Source organism: Galeopterus variegatus, unplaced genomic scaffold, assembly GCF_000696425.1.
Source record: "Galeopterus variegatus unplaced genomic scaffold, G_variegatus-3.0.2 Scaffold522, whole genome shotgun sequence".
Classification (NCBI taxonomy): domain Eukaryota; kingdom Metazoa; phylum Chordata; class Mammalia; order Dermoptera; family Cynocephalidae; genus Galeopterus; species Galeopterus variegatus.
In genome coordinates this window covers 408,043-429,511 of record NW_007726633.1, presented here as the reverse complement: position 1 = coordinate 429,511, position 21,469 = coordinate 408,043, and the positions used below count along the sequence as shown (strand labels likewise).

General features: G+C 51.9%; 1 protein-coding gene across 2 annotated transcripts in view; it reads left to right on the top strand.

Moving 5' to 3' along the window:
• Window positions 1-21,469, top strand: part of CCDC33 (coiled-coil domain containing 33) — a 114,107-nt gene that overhangs the window by 58,716 nt on the left and 33,922 nt on the right. For both annotated transcript variants that reach the window (XM_008569652.1, XM_008569651.1), the window contains 4 exons: window positions 5,553-5,682; window positions 6,330-6,463; window positions 7,424-7,495; window positions 20,365-20,559. In XM_008569652.1, the coding sequence (XP_008567874.1) occupies window positions 5,553-5,682; window positions 6,330-6,463; window positions 7,424-7,495; window positions 20,365-20,559 (531 nt within the window). The remainder of the gene's footprint in view (window positions 1-5,552; window positions 5,683-6,329; window positions 6,464-7,423; window positions 7,496-20,364; window positions 20,560-21,469) is intronic.

The window sequence follows — 21,469 nt, the reverse complement described above, 5'->3', positions numbered from 1 at the left end:
TTTTATGTTACATGTATTTTACCACAATAGATCATTTTTTTAAAAAATCAAAGGAGAGATACATGAAGCCTGGGTGATTAGGGAGGGCAGTCTTGAATTTTTTTTTTTTCCTTTTTGTCTTTTTTACTGACCGGTAACGGGATCGCAACCCTCGGTGTCGCGCCTGTACCGGGGATGGGCAACAGGATCGCAACCCTCGGTGTTGCACCCGCACCACGCTCAGCCAGTGAGCGGGAACCGGTCTCCACATGGGATCCGAACCCTCGGCGGGAGCGCCACCGCACTCCCAAGCGGCGCGCACTCCATTGCGCCACCGGGCTGGCCCGGCAGTCTTGAATTTTTGATAGGGGGAAGGTTGGTGCAGGGCAACTGAGAGCAGCAAGATCTCAAGCATGATGCGGGACATGACACAGGTCAGGGCAGAGGAGGGCAGTGTGGTCAAGTATGCTGGGCAGGGGGTGTCCAGATCAAGGCCGGCTCCAGGGGCATGGCCAGGGTGCTCTCTTCCCATAGTCTGCACTTCAGTGTGAGCTTGCCCCACAAGATGGTCCCAACATTCTTAGGGGCCTTGGAGGACAGGTGGTTTCTCAGAGATCCCCCCTGTTGTCTGCCCACCAATGCCCATATCTGGCATGGCAAAAATAGAATAAGACACCCCTTCAAAGTCCCAGCCTTCATTTAAAGGCAAAGACATTTGAAGAAGGCTCAGACATGGGCAAGAGAGATGGTGGCAGGGAAGGGTGGGGTGAAGGGGGACCCTGGAGACAGAAGCTTCAAACCCAAACCAATCCTCAGCCTGATTTCCCCAGAGTCATCTCACACATGGCCCTGCATTTGCCCAGAAAATTATGAACCAATCAGCAGGCTGTCCCGAGGGGCAGGAGGCGCTGCTGCTCTAATGAGTGAGCCCCTCCCTCCCTGGGCCCTCTCTGGCTGCCTTGGCTGCCTAACTCATCTGGGTGGAGGAGGTGCCCTCACCACAGACACTTGTCTCTAATGCCTTTGGCACGTGCGAGACTTGAGGCCAGCCATCCAGTGATGGCATCCACTGCTGAAGGTCACCCGTTGTTGAAAGTCACCCAGCACCATGGCAGCTAGGCCAGGCTGAAAACTCACTGGCAGCTGGCACAGTGATGCCCAGGTGAGAGAACAGGAGTGGGCTGCTGTGATGGTGGGGGGCTGGAGTGGGCAGAGCCCTACCTGGAAGGGGCACCAGTCAGCATCTCTGGGCTCAAAGCTCACACAGACCCCTGCCCTGTCCCCTCTTAGCTTTGTTTCCCTCGTCTCTACAGTCATGGGGGTGGGGATTGGATTAGGTCATTTCTAGGGCTGCCCTCTCTGACATCATGGGGTGCTGTGATTTCTTTTCCACTAGCTGCCACCATGCCAAAGCACTGTGGCCAGAGGTTGGAGAGTCCAGCAGATCTGGGTTTGACCCCACCTCTGTGACTTGCTAGCTGCGTGACTTTGGCAAGCTGCTTGGTGTCTCCAGACCTACTGATTCCTACCTTACTGGGCTGCTAAGAGAACTTAAACAATAACCTTTGCAAAGCGTCCAAGCCCAGGGTCCCTTTCAGAGCTGCACCTCCCCTAGTGCCAAATGCTCCCTCTGAGGCCAGACTCACCACTGCCTTTGCTACATTTGGCTCCAAGTAACAGAAACCCCCGACTTGGATCGACTTAAAAGTAAAGATATTTATTGTTACACATCACAAGAAATCCTGACATAGAATTTTTCAGAATTGGTTGATGGCCGGCTCAGCAGCGTCCTCAAGGTCTTAGGATCTTTCCATCACCCCCGGATTGCCATCTTCAGCTGGCTAATAAATCGTGGGAGCAAAGAGTTCCTGGCACCCCACCCAGATACACCACAGACCTGGGAAAGAGGGAAGCTTCTTCTACTTAGGTGTGGTTTTTATGAAGAACTGGAAACCAACCCCACCCAGCAACCCCTTCCTCCCCTCTCCTCTCATTGGCCCGAATTGGGTCGCATGCACTTCCCTGAGCCAATCACTGAGGATTGTGATTGAGGGGTGTGGCTTATCCCTGCCAATAGCTGATGTGGACAGGTGTGGAGGCGGGGCCACCTGGACAAAAGGGCCACCTATTGGTTATGAGGAAGGGAGAGGCTAGCGGCCCTCAGCGTTGCCTCACCCCTCTGGGAGGGGATGCTGATGGCGAACCCTGAGCTCTGATGGGTTAAGGGGTAGGGGGTGGTCAGGCTTGACGTGGCCCAGCCTGCTGGACACAGCCTTAAGGGAGGACATGGGAGTCACTGCTACCCCGTACTCCACCCTTTGAAGGGGACCGTTGCCCAGTAGGCTGCTTCTGCTGTCCTGGCCTCTACAGAGCCGGGAGGAGCTCCCAGGAGCAGACACAGCAGAGGTGAAGAAGTCGTCTGTCCACAGTCATCCCCTCCCACCTCGGCGCCAGTCTGTCCCCAGGCTCTCACGGGCCTCTTTCCATCCCCGCAGACCCTGCTCCAGTGCTGGCCTCCTCTCTTGCCTGGAACACTGCAATAGCCCCCCTCGGGCCCCTCCCATCAGTCCTCTGAGAAGAAGCGAGGGTGTCCCCTGCCCTGGGCAAGGCCTTCACCCTGGACTCTTCGAAGGCCCACTCTCAGCCAGGTCCACAAGGCCCGGTCCCCTCAGCCTCCTGCTCACTGCTCCAGTTCACACCAGCCTTCTCCACCCCCCCGGAGACTCACTGTCCCCTCACCCAGGCTGTCCTCTCTCCCCTCCGCCCCACGCCCCTGCTGTACTCTCAGCCTGGAATGGCCCCCTTTTCCTTCCCTACTGCCCTCATCCCTCAGGTCTTCCCTTCCCCAGGCAGAAGTCCTGGCTCTTCCTCAGACATCCCAGCTCCCACAATCACAACTTGCGCAGGCCTCTTGTAGATCATAGGGGTGTGTGTGTGTGTGTGTGTGTGTGTGTGTGTGTGTGTGTGTGTTTCCTATCCCCCTGGAAGAAAGTGAGCTCTAGGTGGGGGAGGCTCTGGCTGTAGCTCCCCCATACACCCTGCAGCACCCCACAGGTGTCTGGCATGGAAAAGTCCCCAGTCCACACTTACTGAGTTTGGTTGAATTGAACTTTCACCTCAATAGCAAAATATCCGTTGTCCTCTTTGACCTCATAAAAAGCTTTCAAGGTGTGGAGCACAAGGCATTTTCCCATTGGATAATGAGAAAATCAGGCCCCAGAGAGGGGAGGGCAGTTGCCAAAGGTCACACAGCAAGACTGAGGCAGGCTCAGGCGCAGAGCCAAGGGGTCCTTGCTCCCTGGAGGCCCCACCTCAGCATCAGCTACCAGAACTACCCTTCCCAGGATGGCGGCCACTATGCCTGGGCAGAGCAGGCAGTGGTGGGGATGGGGGGGGCAGGGGAAATGGGAGGAGGAGGGGTGTGGGCCCATGGAATGAAGCCTGTGTCCCCAGGGAAGGCAGGTCTGCCTCAGTGGCAGGGGGTTAATGGCTTTCCTGAAGATCACAGCTGAGGGTTAATCACATTCCTTAATTCCACAGCCCACCATGGCCTTTCCCATTAGCATCTGCAGGCAAAGTCTACACCTCACCCTACCCCCACCCTGCACACATCAGCCACCAGCACCTCCACCAGGGCCCTAGCATCAGACCCAGCAGGTCATTTAGTTTTGAGTCCTCCCCACCTCACACACACACACAAGGGAAGCTGACCCTCCCTCCCCAATTCTAGGTCTGAAGGGATCTTTTCTGAACGCTTACCCTGGGAAACCATTCAGAGAAGGGGCTGTACCTCACTGGCCAGGCAGCCACTCAACGCCTTTCACTCTGTAGATCCCATTTAGACATATTAATAGGTCCCAGAGAGGACAGCTAGCATCCATTAAATAACCCTCTTCCAGGGTGGGAGCACGGCATGGGGCAGCAGGGGACTGAGTTACAGCTCCTCCCTGAGCACCTCAGTGCCTGGCAGATGGTCCAGGCCATGTGGACCTTCAGTGCCCAGGAGAATGGGGTGGCTCTGGGAGGGGCATGGTTTGGGAAAAATCATTCCCAAGCCTCAAGGAACTTCTCTGGCCTGGCCTGGTGGCCAAATGGCTGTCCCCAAGCTCCCACCAGGACTGTCTCAGGGACACTCCATCACCCCAGTCACTGTTCCAGTGTTCAGGCCCCCTGGCTCTGAAGTGACCGCAACCCATCTCCTCAGAGGCAGGGCCAGACATGGCTGAGCCTGGGAAAACTGGAGCAGGCACATTAGCGTGACAAGCATCAGGGTTCTGCCACCACGGGGGGAGTGGACCCACACTGATATTCCACCATCTTGCATCAATAACTCCTGGAGCTGGCGGTGCATTAGTGCTGACCTTTTCGAGTGATGACTGATTCCCGCAGGGCAGCAAGAGGTGGGAGTGGCTGCCACTGTTGCTGACAGCCCCTGGCTGGGGGCAGAGGAAAGGTAGCCACTTGCAGAGTCTGTGCTGATGGGCCGCAGCCCTCCCTGTGCTGGGATTGCGCAGGGCTGCCTGCTGGCAGTTTCGGGCTGGCACCCCATCTCCCATCTCCCCACCTTCCAGCCTTTGCAGATGCTGGGCCTCCCCCTGGAGTCCCTCCTCATTCCAAGCATCTTCTGCAAATGCCGCCTCCACATTTTTGCTTGTGATGTTTTCCCACCCAGCAGACCTCCCTCCCTTTACCCGCTCAAATCTTCCCTCGGAGTCTTCCTCTGGTCCTGCTTCCTTCAAGGTGGCTATTCTGATCACCCATGGGAATGTGTCCTATAGTCCCCTTATTTGGGGCTATAGTTAATGCTGTCTTGCTTCATTGTTTAAATCAAACCCATGTGTGTGTCCCAACTGCTGGCTTAGTGTGACATCAATTCCCCCGAGTGCCGATGGCCCACACCACAGACACACCAAGGCTTCAGAATCTGAAGACCTGTCGTGGCCTTCTGCAAGGGGCTGGTGACAAGGGTAGAGGTCATGTCTAATTTGGCATCTATGACACCACCAGCCACGGATGTGAGCATTGGCACAACACTTTAGGAAAACAATAGTTTACCAATAGTGAGTCAAGTGCCTTAACGTATGCATGTCCTTTAACTCAGCAATTCCTTTTTAGGTATTTGTACTAAGGAAATGATTTGAGATACAAAGGTATGTGGCAAAGAATGTTCAGTGCAGTGTCATTACAGGAAAGAAATGGAAAGGGAAAGACCAGGGCACTTGGATGTAACAGAATATCCTGAAGTTACTAAAGTCATGGGTAACAAATGTTCCTTGTGACTCTGGGTATGCTTAGGTTTTAATGGTAAATGAAAAAGACAGGATGCATGAATGGCAATTTCATAAAAAATATGCATAGAAAAAGCTAGAAACACAGTTTTGTGAATGATTGTCTTTAATGTAGGAACATGGGGTTTTTTTCCTCTCTCCTTTCTTGTTTCTGTATTTTCCAAAATTTATTCAATAAGTGTGTGTTGCTTCTATAATTGGGATAAACATGTGTGACATATATAGACACACACACAACCAAGTATCTGAGCATGCTCACCACGTGCTCCCACCCTCTCTGCCCAGCTGTCCAAGCCTGGGGGACCCCCAGAGCTGCCTGTATGGAATCAATCCTTCCTCTTCCAAGGCCGAGATGGAGCCACGAACTTCTCAGAAGACACAGCCCTGGTCCTGGAGTTCTACTCCTCGACTTCAAGTACGTACCTCCTGGTGCCACGCCAGGACAGCCATGCATCAGGACGTATGCGTGAAAGGGTGTTCAGACCATCCCGCCTCTGCCTCCCACTGGAATGAGCTAAGGGCTCCCAGGTGCCAACACAGCCTCCCAGTGCGAGCAGACAAGCAGAGGAGAGCCTGGCTGGACTGTTGTCAAAGTGACAGCGATGGAACACAGGCCAGGTCACATGGTCTATTCCCGTACTAGGTTCTATTCCCATACTAGGTTCTTATTGCTCCCATCAGAGAGAGGGCGGGGGAGCCCTCAGAGCCCACAGCTCCCAGAGCTCACAGGGAGGGGTGGGGGGACAGGTTCAGAGGCCAGCTGATCCACAGTCTTACTTCCATACTCTGAGATCGAAGCCCCCAAGTGGCAGATACAAGGGTGACCCATATAAATACCCAGAGACACAGAATATGTTTAGAGTTGGCTTTGAGTTCACGAAGCCCCGAAGATGGAAGAGAAGGAGGACAAATGTGCGGGGCAAGGCCAGGAGGCAGGAAAGGAGCTGGGTGGTGGGAGATGGGAGAACTAGATGCCGGTATCAAAGGATGGGGCCCGGGTGGGGGCACAGACGCTGGCATCTGAGAAGCCGGTGGGAGCCCCAGCTGCTCCTCCCCCCACAGTGAAAGGCAGCGAGTCATGGACCCTCAGCCAGCCCCTGGGCGTCTCTGTGTTGCCGCTGAAGAGTCGTTTGTACCGAAAGATGCTGACAGAGAAAGGCTTGAATGGGCTACGCATAGAGCGACTCCCCATCACTGTGAGTCCCCCACCCTGCACTGAGCCCTCTGCAGGTCCCCCTGGTCCCACCCCACTCCACCCTGCTCAACCTTGCCACACAACCTTCTCCACAGGAGAATTTGGCTTCTCCAAAAGCTTCTAGCAGGGCACCCACCAGAGAAGCCAACCACTGCAGGTGTGAGAAGATCCCCCAACATGAAAACCAGTCTTGCCTCTGGGGCTGTGATGAAATTGCTCCTGAGAAACATGGGGAGGGCACAAGGAGGCCCTGTGGGTTAGTGGCAAGAGCTTAGGCTTTCAGCCAGCCGGACCTGGGTTCAAATCCTGCCTTGCCCCCGTCCTCACTGTGGAAGCAGGGGAAAATTGCTTAACATCTCTGAACTTCAGAGTCCTCATCTCTAGAACGGGAACAGCATGCCCAGCACACAATCTCTGTGCATACGAGAAGAGTAAGAGCTCAGACTCTAGAGCCAAGACTGTCTGGGTCCAAATTCTGGTTTCACCACTTACCAGCCTACACAACCAAGGGAAAATTAAACCCTCAATGGCTCAGTTTCTTTGTAAAATGAGTACTTAGTAATAGTACTTTTCTCATAGGGTTGCTATGAGATTTTATGAAGAAATACATGTAAAGTACTTAGAATAAGTTCTCAGTAAGAATTAATATCATTATCATCATTATCTATTTCTATGGCACCTTTTTCCATAAAATCCTTCTGACCATCCTGATACAATAAACCTCAGCAAATGGGAGCTTCCCCTCTGCCTGCAGGCGCCAGTCAGGTCTCTAGTGGAGTTGGGAAGGGTGGTATGGAGACGGCAAGGGGGGGAAGAGGCAGAATGCCAGCTGCCACCCCCGCCCGCCCTCCCCAGCACAGCCCCCAGAGGATACCTTCCTGGGGATTCCAGAATGGTAGGTGGAGAGGAGGCTGAACCTGTCCTGGCCAGTGGGGTCTGACTGCTCCCTTCTCCTCCCCAGGACACCAACCTGAAAACCACAACTGGTGAGGCCCCCACAGTGGATCTCTCCTTCAAGCTGCTCTCCTCTGAGGTAAGGCTGTGGGCTGGGGGAAGGTCAGGGCTGCCAGACACACGCCAGCTCCTGTCACCCCTCCATGAGTTCCAGTCTCCTTCACAATCACTGGCCTTGTTCAGGGCCTAGGGGCCAGGGGCTTCTGGGAGGAGGGATTGCTGCTTCAGGTGGAAATGTCTGAGGGTGACTTGAGACTCCAGAAAATCAGAGAGAAAGCTGAGATTAGGAAGAAGAGTCACCCAGACCTGGCAATCAGCCTCTGACCCAGTCCAAGCTAAGCCTGGCTCACTGAGATCAAGGTTCTACAAAGGTGAGTTAAGATACCAGTTTTCTATTACTGCACAACAAACTCAGCAGCTTAAAGCAATAGCCATTTATTAGTAAGTATTCCAACATAGCCTGGCTGAAATCAAGATGTTGGCAGGGCTGCATTCCTTTCTGGAGACTCTGGGGAAGAATCTCCACTTCCAGGTTCATTCAGGTTCCTGGCACATTCTGGTTCTCCACAGCATAGGACTGACATCCCAGTCTCCTTGCTGGCTGTCAGCCTCTGCTCTCAGCTCCTGAAGGCCACCCACATTCCTTCTCTCAATGGCCCCCTCCATCTTTAAGCTAGCAGCCATGTCCAATCCCCTTCACACTCTAAAACTCAACTTCCTCTTCTGTCAGCAGCCAGAGAAAACTCGATGCTTTTAAAAAGACTGGTATGATTAGGTCAGGCCCACTGGATGACCTCCGTGTCTTAAGGTCAACATATAATTAAACATAATCATAGGAGTGATAGCTCATCATAGTCACAGTTCCAAGGGTCAGGGTGTGGATTCTCGGGGGCCCATATTCGAAATTCTGCCCACCGTGGCTGGGTTGGTCCACATGGAAAGATAGCCGGGGCTGAAACCTGCCTGATGGATGGGCTCTCTTCCTCTCACTTAGCTACACCTGGGCTCTGAGTCTAGCTTGCACCCTGGTCATTTGGCTCCAATGCACCTGGCAGACACCTGCTGGAATTTTTTCCACTTTCCTCTTTGTCGTGCTGGGATGTGGGCAGTTTAGGACCATAAACCTAGGAAATGCTTGCAGGGGCTGATGTCTGGGCCAGCCCACTCCTCCCAGGTTCCCATTCCAGGGAAAATAGGCAGCAGCTCTGGGGTAGGACTGACCTTTGAGGAACACAGGGAGTTCCATGGTGTGGGGTAAGAGGCATGCATCTGGGAAGGCACCGGGCTGAAATTGTCTCCTCATAAGGCCTCTGGGGAGTGCCTGACACCTGCCATTAGCACTCCCTGCTGTGAGCATTCAGCACTGCCCTCTCAAGCCTCCTCAAATATTTGGGTGGCAGAGAGTTTATTAGATACTCCCTGACAGTCCCACCACCGCCACCACTGCCTGACCAGTGCAGGAACAAGAAGGTACTGGAACGGGAGGTCACAAAAGAAGCAAAAGGCCCCAAGAAAGAGGAAGACTTTTGGAGAAAAATGTCACAAACATCCCAGGTTGGAGCTCCACTCTCCAGGTCCTCTTCCCAGGGTCTGGAGTCTGCCAGTGGGCACTGCCAGTCCCTCCTCACTTCCCTCTGCTCCCTGCCCCCTCCACTGGGGCATGTGTGTCCTGAGACTGAAAGGAGCGTCAAGTGCCCCTGGTCAGGGGACTGGCGGGCCCAGGCAGGCAACAGGCAGGTGGGCAGGACACTTCCCCAATTGCCCAGGGGCTGGGCACAAAGGTCTTTGGTGATGAATTATTCACTGGAGCTGTGCTAAGTGCAGAATTAATCCCTTTTCTTCCAGCTGGCGGCCTCACTAAATTATCCCTCCAAGTCATGCGGGAAAATGCTGCCGAATTCATTTAGCTGCTGAGTGTTTTGATCTGGGCCTTGTGATTTTAGCTTTCCCTTCCCCCAACCCCCTCCCCTGGAGGTGTATAAAAAAAAAAAAAAGAAAGAAAAAAAACCTTTTAGTAATGGATTTCCGAGAAGAAAGGAAAAGAAAGGGGATCAAGATTGGGTGTATACCAGGAAAATAGTACTAGCAGAAATTCAGATTCTGCAGCCAAGAATTCATACGTATGGAGTCTACACACATACATGCTGTCAGGCCATCATACTGGAATATCTCCACACTGGAGTCACATACACACAGATGCGTGCACACACACCTCTGCAAGGGTGCACACGTTTAATGCATATGTACATGCTCTCACACACGTGCAAACTCACACACGTACGTCTTCACACCCACATTAGCACACATGGAAGCTAAATCTCTTTGCAGCTTAACTGTTTCTTGGATAAACTATCAGAACTAGCCAATAACTGACTCACTTTGATTCTAGAATCTTGAAGACCAATACAGGGGGCTGAGCACGATGTGCTAACATGGGTGGACTCAGCATGAGGTTCTTGCAGCTCCAGCACCCATCCATATTCTTGTATTCCATGCATATTTGATAAGGAGCCACTACGTGCCAGGCACTGTGCAAGGCAAGAAGTAGAATTTCGGTGCCCTTGTGGATTGAAATGGGAAGGTAGAGGGGCCAGCGGCCATGGAGCCCATCTGCCTGAGTTCTCCTTCATCAGACTTGCAGACGGCTCTCTGCTAGTATCGGAGCCCTCATGGCATCCTTTTCCATAAGGGATGGTGGCAAGTGTTGTGAACGATGAACAGGTCAGGTGGCATTGCAGCTAAGTCTGAAGGGCCCATCCCCTTCTCCATCTTTCACCTTCCCCTCACTGTAATACCCTCGTTGTCTCCCATGCACCTGCAAACATTCACAGAGCACATGCTACGCAGCAGGTACTATTCTGGATTTTAAGTATATTAGACTACAACAACAACAAAAAAGACCCGCTCTTCATAAAGCTTGCATTCTTAGAAGGCAGGGAATGTGGAACAGACAATGAACAAGTAAATTCATAAGCAGATATCAGCTGATGTTAAGTGGCCTGATGAAACTCAAACAAGGTGACGTGATAGGGCGTCCTTGAGAGGCTGTTTGGATTCCATGTGGTGTCTGTGTAAGGTTATGAGTTCAACTGGTATAACAGAGACCAAGTTCCTTCCGTCTTTTTGTTCCCCCTGAGTTGTTGCCTGCAACTTTATGGTGGAAGGGACTTGGTTTTCATCTCTGCATTGCAGCGTGTGGGAAGGCAGCTGCAGAACTGGGACCAGACCATCGATTCTTCCACCATTTAAATCAAACACTGCTTAAAGCTCCAGGAGCCAACACCTGACTCTTGGAGATCGTAGAGTCCTATGGACACTCCAGCTGCAGTGGGGCATGTGATTAGTGAGCCTCTTGGAGCCCCTTGTCCGCATGGGTAACAACACCATCTCAGGGACAACTCCTTGCATGTGGTCAGACATGCTGTTACAGACTGGAAATCCATCAGGAGAAATGAATATGCATGCCTGAGGATACAGTCTCTTCCTTGTGACCCTTCATGTCCAGGAGGTTCAAACACAGGCTGCCCTGGGTGGTTGCATTTTTTGGTGAACACAGCCTCCCCATGCCCACCACCTCCACATCACCCACTCTCAGAGCTCTTGGAACAAGAGTGTGGTGGAATTTCCAAATAGGCAGAGACTGCAGAGGTCTCTCTCAACAGCCCACCCTGGACAGGAATCTCCTTAGCGACATCTGCCACAGGTGGCCATCCTGGCCACTCTTTCTGCTCTGCATGGCAGGGAGCTCACCATCTCCAGAAGCAGCCCATCCCATGGCTCAGTGGCTGAAGCTGAGTAATAGAAACGCTCACCTCACATTGACCCCAACCCACCTTCCCTCTGCCCCAGGCTCCTGGCTCTGCCCCCGGGGCTGCAGTGCAACCCCAGCCAGCTGCCTGCGCTGATCACATCATCAGCAACCCAGCACATTTGTGGAGGTCTCAGCAAATGGCAAGAGGCGGTGGTCTCTGGTCTGGGATATTATGCTTGAACGTGGTTTGTTGGTGATGGGTTGGTTTTTACCCTCTGGTGAGACTTCTCTATGAGCATTTTCTACTTAGAGTGATCTGCCTTAAGCTGGATTTGTATGTGTAGGTGAGTATGTGTATATATACAAACAGATACTTAACTAGAAAAGCGTGTACATGCGCATGTACACAGGAAACTCCCCTTCGTTGCACAGTCAGTGGGGGTTGGCCTTTGAGGCCCGTTGGGCTCTAAGAATCCATGAGCCTATGGATACTCCACATACACATGCACAGATAAACCTGTGGTCTCCTCCCTTCCCCCTCTGATCTTGGCCTCTTCTCTTTGAAGAGTGTGATGTGGTCCCCTGGGAGTCTATACTTCTCCAGGCTAGGCAGTGGCTCTTTTAATGAACTGGTTGCAAGATCCTGAGCATCCTGGGTGCCCTCCAGCTTGCAGAGAGCCTCTATGAAGTGAGGCCCACATTGACCAGGTTTCCTGGGCTGACCCATGTGAGTTGCAGCCTGACATGCACACAATAGGTGCTCATTGTGTCTGTTCCTGCCTCTCTACCTGAAAATGTACCTCCCCATGACAAGGGACACATTTATGCAGCCATCTGGAGGTCTGGCAACATTTCTCCCTTTTGGGTTGGGATTTAGGATTCATTGTCTTGCCCGGGTGGGGCACCAACGCATCAGGCAGAGGTAGGGCCTCTCGGATGGGTGGCCACCTCCTCCTCAGTCCACCCAAGAGATACGCGGAGGACTTGAAATCCACTGGCTTTTGGCAAAGAAAGGGTGCATTCGAGGAGAGGGGTGGTGGCACCTGCTGCCACCACTGAGAAAGGGGCAGCTGCCACAGTCCCATTTGACCCTCCCCCTCCCTCTTCCTCTCACAGGGAGGAGGAGGGGCGAGTCTCTAATGCCATGAAAAGGGCTGCCCTGGTGCTTTTTTTTCAAACTAGTTACAAAGCTGTCTCTGGAGACCAGCCCAGAGTGGGGAGAAGTGGCTACTTAGCAAATGTAGAGGGGAGGGCAGGGGACAGGCAGAATTATGCTGGCTTTTGATGAATTTTTATGGATTTTTTGAAAGCCACACATGATGGCCCTGGGATGGTCCTTAGAGAAACCCCAGCACAAACCCGCCTTCATTTCCTCACCAAACACAGCTGCCTGGAAGAGCCAGTGTCCAGGATAACACAGTACCCTCCTCAGCTGGTTCTGTCCTCTAGAAGGTTCTGTCCCCACCCCCAAGACTCCGTGCTCCTCACCTCAGATGAAGGGAGTCTGACACTCCCCCCAAAACACACTCGGAAGGCTCTATAGACTCTACTTGCTCACTCCTCATGACAGGGGGCTCATTATTGCCCAGGAAGCCTTCTCCAGTCTCCATCAGCCCCCGCGTAAACCTCTTCCTTCTGCGCGTCTCCCATTTCCTCCCCCGGCCCTGCCTTTGCCTCCCTGAGGCCAGCTCCAGAGAAGTCAGTCCCACGCCCGTCGCTGCAAACTTACGTCATCTCCGGCCTGAACCCATCTCCTTCCTCTGCCTGCTCTTTGTCACGCTTGTTTTCTGGTTCTCATCTGCCAGGTCATCTCCTCTTGACAACACTCCTTAAAGTGTCCCCAAAACCATGGGGCCCGATCAGCATTGGTGGGTAGAATAGGACCATCACCCCCTCTATCTGAACACATTCTCCCTTTTGAAGCAGCCAAAGTCTATTGTGAGTTTTACTTTAGTACTTACTGAGGTAGCAAGTGTCCACTTAAAGCTGGGATCCAGTCTCTGGACATTGGTAAGGCTGCATGTCTTCCTTGCCCCTCTGTTGCTCTATTTTGAACTATTATGAACAAGGCTTCTCTTCTTTGTCTCAGCCCATCTTCTAGGCTTGAGACCATTCTGGACCCTGATTTTATCATGTGACACATTCACAGTCCCACCTCTACCCCCAATCGAAGCTCCAGTTCATGTGTGGATGTGGTCAGGATGCTTCCAGTGCTGCCATGTACGCAGTGCACATCCCGAGACCTATGTTTGAATCCTGGATCTTCCACTTGATTGTAACCACCCTGAGCCTCACTTTCCTCATCTGTAAAAGGGATTGTACTCACTACCAGCCAGAAATGTAGTGAAAATGGAATGAGAGAGCACGTGTAAGTGCCTAGCACCATGTGCTGCAGACACTCCGTAGATGGAGCTCTTAGTTTCATTCATTCAAGTTGCTGAGAAACATGCAAACTAATCGGGGGTGTGAACAGGGTGCCTGGGGGAGGGGAAAGCCCTGCTAATCCATCAGTCAGTGCCCTCCCCTCATGACAGCTGCTTCACCAGCTTCACATCCATAAGGACATCAGGAGGCCTTGTCAAGTGCTGAAGATAAATGTCACCAGCACCACATTTGGTCTCACAGCAATTTTTCAGAGAATAAAGAAATGGGGAAGATACAGACCATCATCTCTCCAGAGGCCAGATTTGCTGAAGTCCCAGTGTACCCTGCCCTGAACTGAAGGCTGTGGGGGAGATGGAGAAAGTAGAGACCTGCTTCCTGGCCTGGGAGGTCCCAGGTGGGCAGGGCTGGACTGAGAGCCATCCTGCTTCCAATTACTAAAATTCAGGAGAGCTGGTGCAGGCTCATCCCAAATGCCTCTCCAACCACAGGACCCTGTGTTGTCTTGAGAATGTGAGCCTGCAACTCCCAGCCAGAGATGGAGCATACTAAGCCAAGATGCAGGAAACTACATTTGGACCCTTCCTCCCCCTGCTCTGCTCTCCTTATGAGCCCAAGGCGTGGTTGGTAGATTGAAGAAGTGGGAGGGGAGGAAGAGAGAAAGACAGGACAGAAGCATCCAGACTAAACTTCTCAGAAAATGGGAACTGGTCCTGGGATTCTCTCCAACTCAAAGCCAGACCGCCCTAGCCTAGACCTCCCTTCACCCAAACCAGATGTATTCCTGGCCCAGCCAAGGTCATTCATGCATACATTCATTAACCATTCATTAGATTCCTAACCTGTGCCAAGCAGTAAAGCACCCCAACAGATCATAACCTCCCATCTTGCTAAGGGTCCTAGTTGAGGAAGGTGCACTGAGCATACAAAAGTCAGAGAAAGCATAGCAGAGAGGCATGGTTAGAACTCTGCCTCAAGTAGGGACCTAGAAATTGGCAAGGCAAGGGTGCTTTGGGCAAAGGGACCCACATGTGTAAAGGCATGGAGGTCTGATGTGTTTGGAGCACATGGGACCTACGGGGACTATAGTGGGCAGTGAGGCTGGCGAGTTAGATGGGACCTGCCTGGGTGCCAGGATACAGGGTTTGGACTTTGTCATAAAGTGACGGGAGACTTCCAGTAAAGATGGCAGAATAGGCGGTCCCCAGCATCACTCTCTACCACAAATCAACCAATTTACAACTATAAAAAAGCAACGACTGCCAAGCTGGGGCCACTAGAGCTCCGGGGAAGAGCAGGAGAGACCTACAGAGTACATGAAGGTGGGAGAAGCCACAATGAGAGAAAGAAAAAACTGCTCTGACTGTTTCGAGCTCCGGCTGCTTCCAGGCTAGAGCTGCTGAGTGCACAGAGCAGGAGCCGGCAAAAGCAGCTGCTGTGCCCTTTGAATGAAGTTGCTTGGAGGCAGCAGGGGAGAAGAGGGCCCTGGTGGCCCCCAGGCCAGCGAGACCACTAATAGGGTTCCTGTGGACCCACATAGGAGCAAGGAGCCACAACAATTGAAAAAAGGAGCCACTCACAGACCAGTGAGTCATCGCAAGGGACCGGAGCATGGCCCATCCCATGGGAAGTGTTTGGAGCACAGACAGCAAGGGAGACAGGTCCACCAGGGGAACACTGGGGCACAGCAAGGACAGCTGCTCTGCCCCTCAATCAGTGTAGGACCACTCAGAGGAGACTGATCAGGAATATAGAATTGCGGGGGGTGCAGTTTGATGAAAAAACTCAAGGCCCAGACCAGAGTTTCCACACAGCCCAGGTGCACCAGATCTCACAAGACCAGAAGTACCTATAAAGTCAACCATTAAAACGTGAGCTGCACAAAAAGCCTTCCCTAGGGAATCAGCAGCAAAGCAGCAATTTAGCTCAACCACACAGCTCAAATACTGGTCCTCACAGGAAGTTCTCATATTTTAGAAGTAAGCAAAGGACATCAAATTAGTTCCAGCAAAGAGTTTAAGTGGTGGGAACAGCAAATAATATGACACAGAACTGAGAGAAAAAACAAAGTACCCACAAACAGAGACAAAGTTTGATATTAATTAGTAAAGGTCTCATTTCATCAAAGAACACCTATTAACACCTAGAAGGACTGGAAGTCCCTTGGGCTACCAAGCCAGAAAGGGGGAAGGGCTGGGGGCCTCAGCCATGCCCCCGACACATGCAACCCATCCCAGGGGCAGGGGCCTTGGGCTCCGGCCACACCCCCTGACACACACAACCAGCCCAGCAATGACCACCAAGCGGCCACAGGAAGCGCCCTGGGCTTTCCTGAGCTGGGGAGGTGGGGGGCCAAAGAGCCTTAGCCTTGCCACCCCAACATGTGCAACCAGCCCAGCAATGAACACCAAGCCACAGCAAGACGAGCCCTGGGTTCATGAGCTGGGGTGCTGGGGGGCGAGGGCTTTTGCCACACCCTCCGTCATCTTCACCCAGCCTGGCAACATCCAAGCCACCACTGGAAGCCCCCAGTCTCCCCTGTGGGAATGAGAGGGGTGTCACAGGCCTCAATCCCACCTCTTCTCCTTCTTCCATCCCATTTTCTTCTCCCTTCCCCTCTCCCCCCCTCTCCCAACTGCTCTGCAACATCATAGAATTTAAAAAATAATAACATTAAATTTAAAAATAAAAATTAAAAAGTAAAGTGATGGGAAGCTAAGGAGGTCTTTGAGCAGCAGCAGGATGTGATCTCACCTATGAAAGTGTCGCTCTAGGTGTGAATAGGGAGAACCCAAGGGGAAACATTAAATACACAAAGAGCAGGTGTCAGGCTAACAAGAGTGAGCCCGCAGCCCATCCACTGAGCCACAGGCAAGGCTCTATTTAGTACTAACATCCCTGACAAAATTTATAAAAATTCTTATCAATGGCTCCCCTCCCCTAACCCTATAGCTTGCTTTTGGATTAACCCTCTGAAACCATTTTCTGGGAAATGAATTATGTCCCCATGGAGGATTAACACTCAGGCCCTTCTTGGCTAGAAGATAGACTGGGATCTTCAAACCCCATTGCAGCTGCAAGACCATGCGGGATGCCATAAATGAGGCTCGCGATATGCAGGGGAGGCAGCCAGCCCTCTCAGAGGGGCCCGTTGTCTGAACCTCGCCTACAGCTGAAGAGATAAGAACCTACAACTGAGGCCACAGGAAATGACAAAGCAGTAACTGATCGGGAGCCGCTGCACGGGGCTCATTACAGCGCTTGCCAGCGGGCGAGACACCCTTATCAGGGAGAAAATTGCATCAGGCCTCCTGAATTACTAGCGATTGGAAGCAGATTTCTTGGGATGCACTTTGTTAGATACCTAATGAGCGGGATACAGGCGGGCAGAGCCCAAAGCCGGCGGGGCGGGGGACAAATGTCTTTGTTAAACAGAATTTGTCAGTTTCCGCTCCAGGCTCCCTGGGGAGGGTTCAGGACCAGCTAATTGAATTAAGAGCATGTGTGCTCCAGCAAGAAGGCTCAGGGAGGGGTAAGAGGAGGGCCGGCCTGAAGGCGGGCGCTTTCAGCACCGAGGACAGCAGCTGCAGCCTGGCTAGTCTGCAATTACCAGGGCAGGCTGGAACTGTTGCATTTTGCATGATCAGGGATCTAGGGGATCGACTGGGTGGGAGGGAGGCAGAGGATGTTGTGGGGAGGAGGGAGACAGGTGACCTAAGAAGCCCCAAGCCTGTGATACCGTTGGCTTTATCTGTCTCAGCAGATCCTGCTCTGCTGACTACAGTGAGGACTGCAAGTCATGAGGAAGGGGTGTCTTCTCCCCACCGTGTTGGCACTCACATGTGATGCGGGCAGCTTTAGCAGCACAGGGCACAATGAGCTAAGAGCTGAGTCTGAGCTAGTGTGTGGCCATACATCGCTTTGAGCTTTCAAAGTCAGTCTCCAATTATAGCCCTAACAAAGCAGGATGTGCTGCAGCCACGGAGCCACAGAGCAAGGGGCCACTTGTCAGCCCCAAGCTGCCCCAGCAGGCAGGGCATGGACTGCCAAATAGAAAAGCAAATAAGCAGCTTGTGGGGTGGGCCAGCGGCACCCACCCCACCTGGAGGAAAGAGGGAGAGCAAGGCAAGGCCAGGCCTTAAACAGCCGTGGGAGCAGATCTCAGCCAGGGCCAGTCATGCGGCAGGGCAGAGCAGAACCACGGAGTCTGGCAGGGACTTCAGGAAGGGCAGTTGGGGGCAGCAGAGTGGGCAAAACAGACATAAAGTCCATAGGTACTCTGCCTTTTCTTCTCTCCTTCTCAGAACACCCCACTGCCCACCAGAGACTGAAGAAGTGAAGGCACTAGTCTGCACTGAGGGATTGGTCTCATTTTTTAATTTTAGCTTTGTGATGAAATCAAATGAATTATACATAGTAAATTTCAGAATCCACATAAAGATACCTGGTGAGTGCCCAGCTCTGACTGGGATTTCAGTAAATGTCAGCCCTGGATCACTGAGTTGACCCAGCTAGTGCTGGAGCCACTCAGGGTGGATGTCAGGGAGACAGGCTGTGGGGAGAGAATGCCCTCAGCAATTCTCCCTGCATTCAGTACTGATGGGGGCACCTCTGGAGACCTCCCCCTTGATTTCATTACTTCTACTTCCTCTTCTAACTGGATTAGATGGCAGTCTATGAAATCCAGGGCATCGAGATTGGCTTTCTGCCTGGAAATGAGGAGAAATGTCATTACCGGGTCCTGAATCAGCATCTCACCCCAGCCCCAGGGGCCACCTGGTCAATGGGGAGTTGGTCTTTGCCCTGGCTAGTTATTCTTTCCTTCATTTTCTCCTGCATCTATACATACTTCCACCCAGTATGCATTCTGTAGCTCTCCCTCTGCAGCCAATCTGGTGTTCAGCTGTTCTGAGCAGGAGACTGATATGGTACATTTTCCTATCTAAAATACACAAACAGAAAACCCCAAACCATCTGACTCAGATGCTACACAGAGGCACTGGGTGTATTCATGGGATAGAAGGCTTCATGTAGGTGGGGAGTCTCCGAGTGAATCCTGCCTTAACTACCAGGAGGAGCAAGTGAGAGACAGTCAGCCTGATGCCCACAGGCCCAGAAGCCTTTGTCAGGAAGTACAATATGTGGCCTGCCAAAGTTCGTCTCAGGGTCACCCAGTGCCTCACCCTCCCCATTTCAAAAGTCTTGGTGTAGCTGTTTTCTCTTTAGAATTATCTGCTTTTGTACCCATTTGGCACAGGGGATATGGGGTCTCAACTGGACTGGATGCTTTCATGTAGTTGTATAACTGTCCCTTACTCTACTGACACAAGCCTGAGAAGACTTTATCATAATTAATTTCTGCATGCCAAATTTTACTTGAAAAGGGCATAAAAGAATCATTTAAAGGATCCCGGTGATAAAGCATCCTTGCCCTGATTCATCTAGCACATAGGTGTGAATTTTCATACAGAGCATCCACTTAAAGAGAGGTCCACCTGAACTCACTATCACTCTAGTTGTCCAGGGTCAGACATTTGGGCACCTCTAACCCTGGGCACATCTGTCCTGGTTGGCACTGTGCCATGCCCATTGCTCTATTTGCTCCTAGCACAACACTCTAGACAGTGGAATAATTTGTCTGCTATGGCCAAGAGAGGATTCCAACAGTTGATGCGGATGGGACAGGGTCATATGTGAGGTCCCTACAAACCCTGAGACTGCATGATTCTTCAAACAATGGGCACATTTTAGCGATAACCATGGATTTCAAACAGAGTGTTAAGGTAACCTCTCCCCAAAGGGAGTACAGACATTTTTCCCAAGCCCAAGAAACTTAAAGTTTTGTTTGAAAAACAAAAATAGCAAGCAAGTCTGGAATTACAGAGTAGTGTGAAAGCACAGATAGCCAACTGCTGGGCTGGAGGAACCCAGAAAAGCTGCAAGCAAATGTAGGCTGCAGCATTAAGCCTTCCTGGGGGTGCTGGTATTTGAGTGGGGCTGGATTTTAGACAAGCAGAGTCGAGAGCGATAGGCATGTCAAGAGAAAAGGCAGAGAACAGGAAAAAGAACATGGAAGGAGAAAGGGGCCCATCAGAATATACAGGAAGAAGAGACTTTAATGGGTGGTAAGATTGGAGGATGATAGAGGAGATGACATGGAATATAAGGCTACACATCGAAGTGTGTCAAAAGAGTGTGGATTTTAGAAACTCGTTAGTGCACAGAGTGTGGGGGTCATAGATGGCATAGTTTATTTATTCTTTCAACAGGTATTTGTTGAGCACCTACAATGCACCAGACAGTAGGAATAAACCAGGTCTGCTTACCTAGAAATTATATCCTAGTGTGGGCACTGGAGGAGGGAGGCAATTAACAATAACCCCACTTTTTTGAAAATTTTCTGGTAGAGTAAGTACTATGAACACAGTAAAAGTGGGATAATGTGGATAGAGTATAATAGAAGTAGGGTTACTAAGGATAGAGTAGGCCTCTATCTCAAGAGGCAGGGTCTGTCTGAGAAAGGCAACTCTGGGCTGAGACCTGAACGATGAGAAGGGAACAGCCATATAAATATCCATAAGGCCCTCCATGTAGACAGAACAGCAGATGCTGTTGGAGGAAAGAGTTTGGCTTGTTGGAGGAACAGCAAAGACAGTGTGGTTGGGGCCCAGTGAACAAGGGGCAGGTGGCAGGAGGTATACAGGGGCCAGGCAAGCAGGGCTTCCTGAGCCACAAGGAAGGGAGGCTTGGGCTGTCAAAAGTGTGCTTGTGGTAGAGAGGCTCAGAGAAAGTTTCTCCGCACCTTCTCTTCTCAGAGGCCAGAAAGCTTCTTGACACCAAACAACAGCAAGATTCTGCCCACCCTGGACCCCAAGATCCTGGATGAGAAGCTGGGTCCCATCCGTGAGTCCTGGTCCAAGGCCACAGTGAGCTCCACAATGGACTCCAGCACTTCCACCTCTCAGGGAGCAGAGGAGGAGGTCCAGGTGCTAGATACGTACCATGATATGGTGAGTCTCTCCCCGGGGGTAAGGGAAGGTTCAGAGCTGGGATGGGGCCATGGTTGCCCCCTGTGGGACTGGTCCCTCCTCAGGCAGCAGGTAGACCTCCCCTTAGGTATACTCTGTATGTGAGTTATCCCAAAGACAAACTGGTGAAAGGTGTGGATTCTTCACTGTGCAGAGTCTCTTCATCTTTGACTGGAACTCCTGTATGATTTCTTTCTAAGCAAACCCCTGCAACACTTATAAGCAGGGTTCCATTGATTTGAGCAGTAAACAGCTCAGAACTTCCTAGAAGCATGTCCACCAGGTAGGGGGAAGCACCCCTAAGAGATTAGTTTTCACTTATAAAAGGGAAATTAGGGCTGAAAGAAAAGAGGGCACCATTTCTGCTCACAGAGTCTATGTCCTTGACCATGGGAGCTGGCATGTCTTCCCATTGCCAGTTGACCAGATGCTGGGAAAGGGTTGGTGAAGGTGGCCCAAGTGGTGTCTTATTTGGTGAGGGGTCAGTGCTGAGTCTCATCCCTTGATGCAGACAGCTAAAGAACAGGCCACCAAAAAGACGGTCTAGTCAAAGTCCCCAATTGAAGTACCACCCCAAAGACCGTGGGTGAATTCATGTGTGGCTTCCTCCCTTCTTCCACAGCGAATCCCATGGGGAACGCTGCTCTGGAAGGTCATGAGAAAAGGCCCCAGACAAGGCCACTGGCCCATAGGGAAGCCCAGGACATCCTTTTCTCGGGACCTGTCCCTCTCCACTGACAGCCTCCTCATCTTCCCCGGGCACTTCTGCACTTTTCTGGAACATGTCCCATCAGACGAGTAGGAAGGGCTGCTGTCTGCTGGGTGTGACCACCAGGAGTAGGCCCTCCCTGTCAGGCACCCCTGCACTCTTGGGCCATCTTCCACAGCTCCC